General features: G+C 35.2%; 1 protein-coding gene across 5 annotated transcripts in view; it reads right to left on the bottom strand.

Annotated features, from left to right (window-relative positions):
- Positions 1–3,392: 3,392 nt before the first annotated feature.
- LOC308059842 (cadherin-10) overlaps positions 3,393–13,575 on the bottom strand; it is a 109,043-nt gene continuing 98,860 nt past the window's right edge. For all 5 annotated transcript variants that reach the window (XM_080377774.1, XM_080377776.1, XM_080377775.1 and 2 more), the window contains 3 exons: positions 7,486–7,594; positions 5,305–5,556; positions 3,393–4,464 (listed from right to left, as the gene is read on the bottom strand). In XM_080377774.1, the coding sequence (XP_080233900.1) occupies positions 3,971–4,464; positions 5,305–5,556; positions 7,486–7,594 (855 nt within the window). In that variant the 3' untranslated portion in view covers positions 3,393–3,970. The remainder of the gene's footprint in view (positions 4,465–5,304; positions 5,557–7,485; positions 7,595–13,575) is intronic.

Here is a 13,575-nt window from a genome sequence, read left to right as displayed (position 1 = left end):
TGTAAAGATTGTGACTGTTGATTCATAGCAAGTAAATGAAGTTCCTGAAGGTGACTAAAACTTCTGACATGAACATGTCCTCATGAAGAAGCAGATTACCAAACTATGTGGAAACCCATGAAAATTACAAATGTTCATTATTTCTGTAATTCTTTATAATGATGAAATTCATGAGGGTACACGCATACTAGAGATGTGCATTATGATGAAGACACTTTTTAAGCATCATTGTTAAATATATCAAAGTTTCTCTGTAAAATAAAGTTTGTCAATACTGTCATGACTTCCTAAGATTTTCAGGAGTTAACAATTATTTTTTTGGATTTGCTGTACTTCTAATTGTACAGCTGCAAGTCACTACTTTGTCATCCTATAGCCTGTTTGGAACACAAAAGATAGTTTCTAGATTAAACTGTTGGCTTTCCTCTTGCATTTTAATGAATATTATACAATTAGAATTTGTTGTTTCCCTCTAAAGGACGGATATAAGAGAAGCTTGCTAAAAGTTTCCACACACAGTACCTAAACATGGGTGCAAGTATATTTAGAAAATGTTTTCCTTCTTATGCTTAATCAATAATCAAAATATTGTTTTTCAAATGTTAGTGGAAATGTTCAGTAGTATTTTGCCAAGTATATGTTAAAAATATATCTGATCTCTGGTTTGTAGCCAAAAATTAAAGAAAGAGTATTTTTCATATTTCTTTTCAAAGAGTTTTTTTATTTTTCATCGTTTACTGAGGCTGACATCAACATAAAGACAATGAAGCTTTGAGAAATGTTAAATGTTTGGTTTGAAAAATTATTTTTTGAAAAAAGAGCAACTTGCATTCAGAAAAAAGTTAGTTTAAAAACTGACACTTTGATTTCACAGTTGACTATATTACTTTAAAATGAAAACAAAAATAGATATAAAGAAGAGAACATAAAATAAAAAAAAATAAATATTTCTATATCTGGCTTATACATTTATCAGTTCCCATGTTCTTATTACTATATTTTAGATCTTCAGTTATGTGGAAAGTGACTTTTCAGCCAGTTCAACCATATTAGAATAGAGTTTGAATAAGCCTCTGAAAATTTGGAGAGACAATAGAGAAGCCATAACATTTCTTGAAAAAAAAAAAAAAATTGTATTCACATGTCTCCTTATATTTGCTATTATCTCCTTATGGTTGCTATTTACTTAATGATTTTGGACATAATAAATAACACTGTTATGAATAAGTGAAATTGTTTTAGCTTGAACATCTATCTGCTCATCTTGCTATGAACAGATTACTGTTGAGTGATTTCTGTGCTGTTCATGTGCATCTGATAACGATAATACAGGGCTTGAAGGCTTCTGGGAACTTTTACAGTCAGATCTCTAGTTCACTCACTTGACAAAAATGGAAGCCTAAACTCTTTTGTTGATATGCTTATATCAGATATATGTTTTCTTTGGAGTAGTTAGTGGTGGGCCAAAAGGAAGCATTTACTTTTTCCCAAATGTTGGAAAAACCTAAAGAGACATTGTAAAACAATTGTCTTCTGTTAGAATAAAGGCAAACCAGACTAAAACAACCTGGAGAAATATTTATCTCCATCATTCATGATTAGCATAGTTAGCAGCTCTGCAGCCCTTAATAGGTATTTTTGTAGTTACTCCAGCAGAAGGAAATTGTAAAAACAGGTTTAAATGAGTATAACGTAGCAAATTTCGTTCTTTTTCTTCCACTTTCTGTGGTAGGTAGCACAAGCAGAATTGGAAAAAAACCCCACTATGAGAACATCTGATTCAAGGGCAATAGAGTCACACTGGACAATGAATGAGACAAATGAAGGTTAGCTTCTTGACAGACAGTAATACAATTGATAAATACTTTGTGCTTGGAATAGTATTAAATGGAGCTAAAGGACAAATGGAAATGTGACACCTTGTAACAGTGAACAAGTGAAAAAACTTCTACATATACAGTGCTGGCAGCTGATGGATATTGACCTGATCACGTGCAATGTGAGGATTTTGTTGATGTAGGTGCTTGTTTTATTCCCTGGGTTTTTTTTTTTCAGTCTGCTTAGACAGTTCTTACCACCACCTCTTCCCTGAAGGCCTCATGAAATATTACTATTTATGCTGTTGTTAATGTAAGATCTTGTACACGCCTTCTTTCACATAATTTCTTTACAAAACCCCAAATACCAGTTTTTTGCAACAGACTCTAAGAACTCACTGTCTCCTGCAGGTCCAGTGACTGCAATAGTTATGATATATTTCTGAATATTGAAACATCTATAAGGTCACTCTTGCAAGTCATTTGTAAGTTCCACCCGAAATGCAATATTAACATATTTTGTCTTTGTTTTGTGTGGTCCTCGGCATTTTTTTTGTAAGAATGTACAGAAAATTCATTCAGACTGAACAATACCAGGGTCTTGTTTACCACATAATGTTACATTTTGTTACGTTTCATACAAATTCATGTGACTAGGCTTAGCAGGTACTACTGGGGAAACAGGTATCCTATTTTACACCTTTTCTACCTTGAATTGTCTGGGAGTTTCATTTTCCAGTTCCTCACTATTATATAAGAGTGTAAGAAAGATGCTGCGATAGTCCCATGAGTCCTGTCTTCTCCCTTTCCATGACACCTGATACTCATAGCTTTAACCTTTTACTATATGGCTTTGCATTTGACTAAGATGTTATGACTTTATCTGTGGCATATAAGAGCATGGAGAACATAGTATACTATTCTGTGACCGGGTGTAATATTAAAGACTGGACTCAGTTGCTTAAATGATCCAGTTCCTAAAATAAATTAGATAAGGTAATGAATTATGACTTCCTGAATGCTTTTTTATGATTTGTCTGCAAGGTGGCTGTATGTGCCTATGCCCACTTTCATTAGGCTGAGGTATTTTTACAGTAAAATGGTATATATTTATACAGAAAATGCTATTTGCACAGTAACGTCTATAGTGCTGAAATGGATTTTATTTTTGCTTTTCCTAAATTTTACTGGGAAATAAAACTCCAAGGGTATGGCAAGGGGTAAAATTAATTGTCATTTATACTATTTACACTTTACCTAGTTTTTAGGTTAAGGTAATTCAAGTTGAGACAAAATAGCAGTTCATCTTTCTAGAATACATCCTCATTAGTTCAGCTCAAAAATGAAATTCTTTTTAAACACGACAAATGTAGGAAGTAGCACTTTTGAGCAAGCAAATAGGTCTATAAATTTATCCTCGCCATGTGAACAGAAGTACTTCAGATTGTGTTAAATGTATGGACAACACTGCAGCATAGAAGTACTAGCAGTTGGTGGTGCTGTCAACATAGAAATTTCATGTTCTCTTCAGTCCTGGAATTCATGGCCAGAACAGGGAGGCAAGCATCAACGTAGTTGTAAAAACTGGTTTATTTCTTAAAAATAAATACAAAAATATAAATATAAAACATTGGCAGATAGAATTTGATGAAATGAAGTTGCACAAACTTTTTTTTTAAACCAGCTGCATATTACACTTATTAACACCACGTGTACATTTTGTTTTAATTTTAATGTACAGAACAGGACATATTGGATTTTTTCTTCTTTGCCATCTTAAAAGCTGTACTTGCAAGGATAGGACATGTACCTAACAGAAGCGGCTTGTACATGAGGTTGCTTAAGGGATTATCACCCTGTTCAAATTTTTGAAGGTAAGATATTGTTTATTTTACTTACTAAAATGGACAACACTGAATTTCCATAGCTTTGGCTCTTGGAAGGTGATTAAATAAAATGCTGTATATATTCCAAGTGACATCCTACTAGAAAGAATGATTGACATTAATGGACAAATTTTAAACAAATTTTAAAAAGAAACAATTGTGTTGAGTGGCAGGAAAATTTTCCTGAATGTTAAATACTGTTGAGTGCAGAAGGTGTCTGTAAAATTACTTCCAGTCAAAGGAAACAAAAATGTAGCCTACTGTAGGTTAAGAAGTGTCTTTGTCACTTTCTCCTCCACCATACATTTCAGCTAGCTTATTAAACCGAGGGCCCCATTCTCGGAGGTAATCATAGTTTTGATCTCCTTCAGTAGTACCCGACTCTAAGGAGCTCAAGGATTCAGCTATTGAATCATTTCCTTCATAGGCGTAGGTTGCAAGCGAGTCATACGGTGGTGCAGAAGGATCAGTATCATGCTCTTTTAGCCTTTGGTTAATGAAATCTCGGACATCTGTGTTATCTGGTGCTGAAGGAGTCCTCCGTGGTACAAATAAAGTTTCAGGCATAATGTCCCGTCGAAGCTTCTTATCTTCGATAGCTGCAGGATTCCTCAGTGTGCCAATATCAAAGGCTTGGGTGTCTTCCTCTCCACCGCCTTCATCATTATAACTCACAATGTTGTCTCTGATGTCCTCTTTAGAGAGGATCAAAGGCTCCTTCTTTCGTTGCCTCTTCAGAGCAGCAAACAGCACCACTATAACTTAAAGTGAGAAACAAAGAATGGCTACAGATCTCTATTTAGCAATTGCTTAGTAGCAAATCCACCAGGTACAAGAGCGACATTTCAACAATTCATGTATGTCTGATAAATGGATAAATACCTGTATCTGTATTATGGTACCACAGTAAGGTCTATATCAAAATGTGCTGCTTTGAATACACATTGTGTGCTCTGCTGCCATGAGCCTGACTATGCGCTCCTTCTGTAACTTTAATGAGTTTCAAAATAGCCAGGTCTATTCTGAAGATATTTTTCCTTTTTTAAGCTCAAAGTATGCTGTTAAAAACTAGTTTTGAGGTGAATTGTAGGTCATTAAGTGATATTCTGAAAACCACAAAATGGCAGTTTTACAAAATTTACATATATTTTTTTATGACAGCACAGAAACCTCTGGTTAGACAGTGCTTCAATATAGTAAAAGTACTATTTACTAGCATATTCTGTGTCAAATATACTGCATGTTGACTTCAGATAGTTATTTAAATAAAAAACCAACCAAAAAATTAAAATGAAAGACATTAAAGTGATTTTTGATTATGCTATTCCTCTTTGATCTTTTTTGGACAACTTGATGAAAGAACAAAAATGAGCTTCTGGTTGCACATTGATAGTTTTAACAGTCTCTGACTTGGAATTCTTATTTATAATGGCCAATTCCCAGAGAAACAGGTTTTGCCTTTTTTGTATTGTTTTAAATTGCAGTGAACTACTTCTTGCAAAATCCATTATCATTAATTTTACCAACTTGCATAGTTTTGTAAAAAGATTCAGGCCCAAAGCATTCGTTTATGGGAAGGAATATGATTTTTTTTTTCTTACCTAGCAGGATAATGATGCAGAGGAGAATGGCAACCAGTGCCCCCGTGCTGAGGCCAGCCGGGAGGAGCAAGGCCTCAGCGCTGCAGGACTGCATGTTCCCCCGGCTGTCGCAGGCGCACACCCGGATGGTCAGCGTGCCCGTGCTGCTCTGGATCGGGTAGTCATTATCCGATATCACCACTGGTAGAAGGTAGGTACTTATTTCATGTCGACTAAAGCCATTCCTTCTTGTCAAAATTCTGGCAGTGTTATCTGAATTGATTAAAATACAGTGTTGTAGAGTATATGGATATGAAGTGTATAATTTATAGTACATGTAAACCATCATATTTTACATCACTGGTAGCATTTTGAAACTGTTCCTGATATCACAGTGACATGTCTCTCTTTCTATTGACATTCCCATTTGATCAGAAAGCTAGTTATAATTTTTTCTGTACATCTGGTCTGCTCCTCTGTGCTCCTGCACCACCTCTGAGTGTGATTTGAAAAGAGGATTTCTCAAAGCTTAAAATGTTTTATAGATTAATGCATGCAGTGCATGACACAGTTCCAGTTCAGGGCTGAAGCCCTGAAATGAAGTGGCCAACTGAGAAAAAATAACCTTCCACTTATCTGTTCAACAAAGATTATGTTCTGAAAGATTCTCCCTATGGATCTTCTGTGACAACACCCATGGGAATGCTATCTGTAAACTCAGTATGAGATTTTCCACATCAAAACACTTCCAACATCCTGTAGAACAATGAGTTCTGTACCTTAGCACACGGAGTAGATTTTTTTGAGGTAAAAATTGTCTTAGGAATTCAGAAGATGTGAAAGACAGGAGGTATTACCGCACATTTTGAGAAGTGAACTTACTAAACTGTATTTGCAGCAGACAGATATTAGTTGTATGCAGTATACTTCAGCATCAAAAGCTGCTCACTGAGCAGCCAGAAGGAAGGAAAGAAAGAGAAGACATGAGTAACAGCGAGAGACTATTTCTTCTGTTGTTAGTGCCACAACACTACAAGTGTGAGCCAACACCAGAGCTGCTAACTTTTTGGTTCAAAAGGGAAAAAATACAGTTTTAGTTTCCTTTAGAAGGAAAAAAGTTCATCATACTTGTGGATCTCTTAAGGTAAGTAGTTAGCTATCTTGCCAGCCAACTTCAGGCGAAATTAAAATAACCCATGTTGAAAAAGAAAGAAAGTAATTACAGATACAAAAGAAATAGCAAGATCTCTACCTCTATACACTCAGGACCTCCTCACCAGAATATAATCTTTATTTACAATATTAAATTACATATTTTTTCATAGCCTCCATGATGTGAAATGCAGTTTTCCTTTATTACATTTCTTTATTGCTTTTGGGTATTTGTATGCTATTTGTTTTCACTCGACATCAGAAACTGTGTCTGATGGATCTTTAAATACCGCTGCTGCTGGGGATTTTATGAATTACGCAAACTATTTGATTTCAGTTCATAACTTTACCTACTGTTATAATTTTTTTCTGCAGTTTTCAGCCTATTACTTTCTGAAATCTTCATCAGGAAACGAGGGTTATGCCCATTGCTTGTATGCCTTTAATGCATTTGAAGGCTGCTACCATTGTCCCTCCTCATTTATTTCTTCTGTAATCTAGAGCTCTCTCAGTTAGTCAATACTGATGATGAAGGCTACAATGGGTGCATAGTCCCCCTTCCCCAATAGAATCTTCTGATAATTTTCTCTCATAAAAAGACTGACAAAGGATGAAAAGTTAAAGCCGCTACACGCTCAGAACCATTATTTTCATTAATGGTCAGAAAGAAGCAAAAGAGAACAGAGGAATCAGAACTATGTGATGAAAGGCTAAAAAAATCTGAACTTGTCAGTTTAAGTCATGTTTGAAACCTTTTTTTCTCCTTCAGTCAAGCATTTAATCTGGCTATTTACCCCAAACCAACACTTCTACTGATTTGCTTTATAATTTGTTTTATCACATTTTTAACATGTAAATTTGTACCTCTCTTACACAGATAAAATGTAGATGTCCTAAACCACAAACATGGAGGTAAAATTATTACTCTTGCTAGCATCAGCCTTAAAAATTTCTCTACATATTGATAGACATCAAAAGCAAACACATTTCATGAATGTATGCCAGACAGCAAAGATAAAACACTTTCCCTGGAACAGGCATGGATTTTACCTTCATTATCCTGAACAGTGAAGTTAGGGTTAACAGCAGCTAAACTGAAGAAAAATTTTTGTCCACCAAGAGGGTCGTCTTTGTCTACTGCACTTATGGTTTGAATAAGCTGCAGGAAAAAAAGAAAGCAAACAACAAATACACCAAATACACCTAGGTTTTTGATATAGCCGTCTGACTACTTTAAGAAGACTAGAAGTGTTAAGACGACATCATATTCAAACTATACACATATTGACTTAATCTGTAGAACATATTAACTGAAAAAATGTTAAACAAGTGTATCATAGAAGTTTTTCTAACAAGAGCATCCATATCTTTTGTGTGGTAGTACATGTACATGTATAAAATGGCCAACTTCTGCCTTAGTCCTCCTTGATATCCTTTTCCAATATGTATTTATGTAACTTTGTAATAACATAGCGGACAAAACTTGCCGGAAATGTTTTAATCTGTACCCTAGTTTGTTTTTATTCTTCATCACTGATTCATCATTCTAAATTCAAGTCAACACCTAAGACAGGAATTCAGAGGATATTTTATATTTTTGTGATTAAAATGGTATTTTGTGAAATAGATGTTTAGCATAGGGAAGGTACAGTTTCAAATTAAATTTCAAAATAAAAATATTTATTTCTAAAACTGTATTTTTTCTATTTATTAGTATAGCACAATACACCAATAAGATTCCTGAGATTAAAAATGTCAGTTAGATGATATATTTTTAGATTATATAATTTAAAATTATTTTTTTAGATTATGTAATTTTTTTATTATATATTTTTTTAGATGGTATATTTCAACTCTTGTAAAACATTGTAGCATATTCTACAGATGCACCACCTCAGAGTGGGATGAGAATGTGGTGTCACAATGCTCAGAGTAAACTGCATCAGGTTAGTTTAACACTCAGCTTGAGTGCTTTCTGCAATGCTTACAAAAAAGTCTGGGTATTTTTGGGACAATTAATGGCAAACCTTTATCAGTATTTGTTTATGTCAGGTAAATGAATGCGTGGCTTTTTTTCATTGAACTTTCTATACCTAAGGGTGGCAAAATGTCATTTACCAAACAAAATATATTTTTGACATATTTATTGCTTTATGTAAGAGTGCTTTTTTTTTTTATACCACAGCAATAAAAACTGTACCTACGGCTGAAGTTTTGTGCATGTATGCATAAATGTTCTGTTCAGTTACGTTCTTAAGTTTAACTTCCAAAAATAGGTTAATCTTCAGCCTACGTAATTTTTATTCTTAATTTCTAATCCATCGTTTTAAATTGCAGTGTTTTTTCAAGCATGGAATTGCATCTAATTTTTGACACTACTCGTTCCCTGTGGCATACTTGTTAAACCTTGTTTGTTTTTCCTCTTCCAGTTCTTTCAGATACAGCCATTTCTCTTCATATCACAGCTTTTGTCAGGATTGAACATCTTTAGCATCAACAATTGCAACGTGCTCCCGTCTGCCTTCACAAATGCCTGATTAACTCCCAGCTTCTATCTTATCCATCCAGAAAACAGCAACAAATTTCTTCAGGAGGGAAGGATTAGATTTCTTTTAATACAGTAGCTTGCTTGCTTTCTCAACCGGAGTTTTGTCTTTCTCTAAATTTGTTTTCTCAATTTCTCAAACCTCCAATAATTTGCTAGATGAACAAAACAGATAATACAAGCACGTACTATTTGGTTTTGAAGAACCTTTTAATTATTTAGTGAATAACTAGCAGATAAATCTTTATAGAGATTTTTGCAAAATTAAGTCAAGAAAATAGCAGTCCATTTTACTTCAAAACTGGAGACCATGAATGCAGTCCAGTTGTTGCTGTTAAGCTGATGAAAATCAACTCCTATACTTTTGAGTGTCTGTAGTTCAAAAGGAGTATGTAGAATTTTTTTATAGCCTAAAATCTTTTATGGTTTACCAGGATTATTGAGCTACTGCCAACCAGTGTCTCTTAGCAGAACAACAGACAGCAAGAAAAGATCTCCTGTTAATTCTCCCATCCATCATTTCTTGTAACAACTGAAGTTCTCTAGGAACTTCCCTGTTCAAATACTGATCATGTTTAACCTTATGAACATTTTGCAAGCAAATTCAGCTAATTGGCTTACATTAGGGATTAAAAAATTGCCTGTGTTTTTTTGTTGCAAGTATCATTTAGATATTAAAATGTAAGGATCATTCAAAAAAGACAGTAAACATTTGGCTGGCTAAATATTATGCAGTTTCAAGTTACTTGATGATACGTTTCTTTAAAAGGCAAAGTTTTAAGGATGATCTTAGTGAAATTGTGTTTAGATACATTATCACATTTACAGTACCTCTAAATTAAATTGTAAAATACATTACAAAGAAAAGCGTTATTTGCTTTGCTATTCTTAGTTAGAGCCTAAACTTTTTTTTTTTTTTTTCAAATGAGGTTATTACTGGAAATTAACATTGGAAGTGCATTACTATCTCCTTTTCAAATGAGGCCATCTACACATTCCAACAGAGCAAGTACTCATCATCTCCTGTGTGAGCCTCAAAAATTCCTCTCACACTGGTGTTCTGAAGTTCTTCCTGTATGTCACCACAACGAATATGCTATTCACCAGACTGGGAACTCAGTGTGGGTGAAGTTTATTTGGCCTTTGATCTTTGGAGGGACCAGCATCTTCCCGTTAACCTGGTGCTCTTTCAAGGCCTGTACATGAAGCAAGCTTCATACAACACATGGAAATTACATACAATCAAGCAAGAGAGAAAGCAGATTCTTCCTGCATTGCTGGAAAGCAACAAAAGTACAGATGTAGTCCATAGCCAATGATATAGGTTGTTTTGGTTATTTCTTTGCTTGCCTATTCCATTTATCTTGCAGGCAATTGTAGCAACATCACAGGCTTGGATGTCATAAATAGGACATATTTGACTTCCTGACTGTTGAGCAAAATGTTATCACAACTTCTGTTTGAGAATGGTTTGAGGTCTGGAATCCCTCTCTGCTGCATTCCTCCCCACACCCCCGCTCCCCCAAAAAACCCCAAAACAAAACAAAAAACTAAGCTCTGTTTTACTTATTTCTTCCACTCTCCTCTATTTCACTGGTTGTGATCAAAATGAAGGTGAGGAGACACTGAAAATCCAAGTGTGTCATAGAGGATTTTGCTTTCACATGTTTTTCAGACTATCCATTCAGACTCTTAACAGTTCTGCCTCTTCTCCAAGACTTGTCTAAGCAAGAACTGGGTTGCAGTCAGACCTTTTCATCACATAGTATTAGTATTTGTCCTGGTTTCAGCTGGGATAGAGTTAATTTTCTTCTTAGTAGCTGGTGTAGTGCTGTGTTTTGGATTTGGTGTGAAAATAATGTTGATAGTACACTGATGGTTTTAGTTGTTGCTGGGTGATGCTTATACTAAATCAAGGACTTTCAGTTTGTCAGGCCCTGATAGCAAGAAGGCTGGAGGGGCACAAGAAATTGGAAGGGGATACAGCCAGGACAGGTGACCCAAACTAGCCAAAGGGATATTCCATATCACTGAATACCATGTTGAGTTTATAAGCTGGAGGAATAAGAAGGAAGTGGGGGACGTTTGGCATTATGGTGTTTGTCTTTCCGAGTAACTGTTATATGTGATGACTGCTTTCCTGGGCATGGCTGATACTTGCCTGCTGATGGGAAGCAGTGAATAAATTTTTTGTTTTGCTTGCTTGCGTGCACAGCTTTTGCTTTCCCTATTCAACTGTCTTTATCTCAACCCAGGAGTTTTCTTACTTTTCCTCTTCTGATCCTCTCCCCTATCCTGCTGGGGGCGGGGGGGCAGGGGGCGAATGAACAGCTGTGTGGTGCTTAGTGGCCAGTTGTCATTAAAACACAACAGTATCGGACAGTTCTTTGTGTTTGACTCTTCCTTTTGTTCCCCTGTGCAACCAATTGCAAGATGTGACAATAAGTGTTTCCTATGACTGACGCACTATATTATCTTCCAGACTTTCGGTGTATTGTGTATGCTGCTTCATCTCTTGTTCCTCTAGTGCCTTGGGGTAAACTTATGGATATCATGAAAGTGAGTCTTTGCTCAAGTTTTTAATTATTTTCAGAAATCAAACGACTTTAAGCAGAGTGTATTGCTGTTTGATAAGCAAATCCAATGACTCTACAATTTTTATCCAGTTACTGTCCAGTTGTTTGTGGGCACAGAACTGATAGGAATAATTCAGATTGTAATTAACCACAGGAGCTGTGGTGCATGAGCTTTCCCTTTTGTGCAGTTGCTAGGCAGCCACTCGCAATACTATCTGTAGTTTCTAGCCATTGCTTACTTGACTCTGAACCTCTAGGAAGTAATCCATGGCAGGGTAACTACTATAAAGTCTCTGAAATATATGCAAATCTAACCAAAGAAAAAAGATTTCGTAGTGAGTACACCTCTTTATTTGTCATCATATATATCAACATATACGTTAGTAGCCTTTTTCCTATCTTAGTGGAATATACACCTATAATTGTGAGGAATTGAAATGGCAGAGAGTAAACTCTGCCTTATAGGTCATCTAGTAACCAGTTTTACATAGTAAATATACACAATGAGTATAGCAGAATAACTGTTGATTTTAATGTACATTTTTGTTATTTCTTAGTAAAACTGATTAATACTAAATCTTTAAAAGTTTTAGTCCCAAATTTCTTAACTTGTCTATACCGGTTTGTACTATGTTTTTTAAAAAATGTAATTAAACAGCAGTAACTATCCCTGAAAGAAGTACTTAAGTCTTATTAGAAAATCCTATTTAGTTATAAGGGACCCTTTGAAGGAGGAAATAGATGCGTTTAACTTCTGCTATCCCCCTGCCTTTACATAAGAAACTGATTTAACAAACTAGACTTTTAAAAAGTGACAGGCTACCAGGAAACAGCTATTTGTCTGAAACATTTGTCTGAAGTTTACAAGTTATCAGTACTATTCCAAAAACGAAAATCTGGGAAGTCTTTTGTTTCCTTGGAATTGTCATAAAATTATTCCCCACAGCCTTTGTAGCTAGAGTAGCTATACTGGTAATCGTACTAACACAAAAGTAATTATAATTAATGGGGTCTTACATGACATAACATATACCAGTATGCACATGATACTTGCACAACCTTATTTGATGTTGGGAGTTTTGATGAGAGGCAAGCCTAGTTAGTATTCCCTTGTTCCAGGCAATGTGTTCAAATACAGAAGTTAGTGTAAGTCCTACATTAATTCTGTTTGACTCCCATGGAACAGGGCAGGGGGAATGATTTTGGTTTACATTAAAAAAACAAACCCCCCAAAAAACCCCAGTAGTTGAAAGCATTATGTTACATTGTTTGCAAACAAATTCCTGATGCTATTGCTAACTATATTAATGTGATATATCCTGGTTTACACATGGTTTCATAGACTGGTGTTTTCCCCTTAGACCAATCAACCATGGGATACCCCCATTACACTCACAGTAAGTTGCTTCTCCTTGCTAGCCACAAATCAGTAACTTCAGGGAAGCCAAGGATGTTCCTCTGTCTGAAAACAGCCAGGAAATTAAGGGCCCAAAAACAGTCAAAGAGGGTTGTTAGCCACTAAAAGCTGATAAAACAATGGAAATAAGTTTGCTGTGTAGGCTGTTTATTCCAACACAATTCACCTTTGTGCTTGGTAGGTCCTCTGAGCATCAGTTCTATCCACTGTTCAAATAAATGGTTATTTTTTCTAAAACCACTATATATTTGCTTTCAAATTCTGTACAAAGAACAGAAAATATAATGTACTATTAAGAAAAAAACCCACAACTATTTAGAAACCCTACACTGATTTGCATTACAAAAACTTTCTCCTGCCAGAGTAAAACAAAACTTTGAGAGTTTTTAAAATAAGTAAGGCAAGAAGAAAATTCTGACACTACTAAAACCACTGGAACACGTAAGATCTACGGAAATACACTGAAGGAACTAAAATAAGAATAAATCAGAAAAGATGGAAAAGGAACAGAAAAAAATAAGTAAGTTGACCACAAATTTTAGTATGACAAAAGAAATGAGGGAGAAGCAATAAATAAAGATAAAATAACATGGCAGGATCAA

Source organism: Falco punctatus (assembly GCF_963210335.1).
Source record: "Falco punctatus genome assembly, chromosome: 3".
NCBI lineage: Eukaryota > Metazoa > Chordata > Aves > Falconiformes > Falconidae > Falco > Falco punctatus.
Note: the sequence above shows the minus strand (reverse complement) of the source record. Positions and strands in the feature narration are given on the sequence as shown.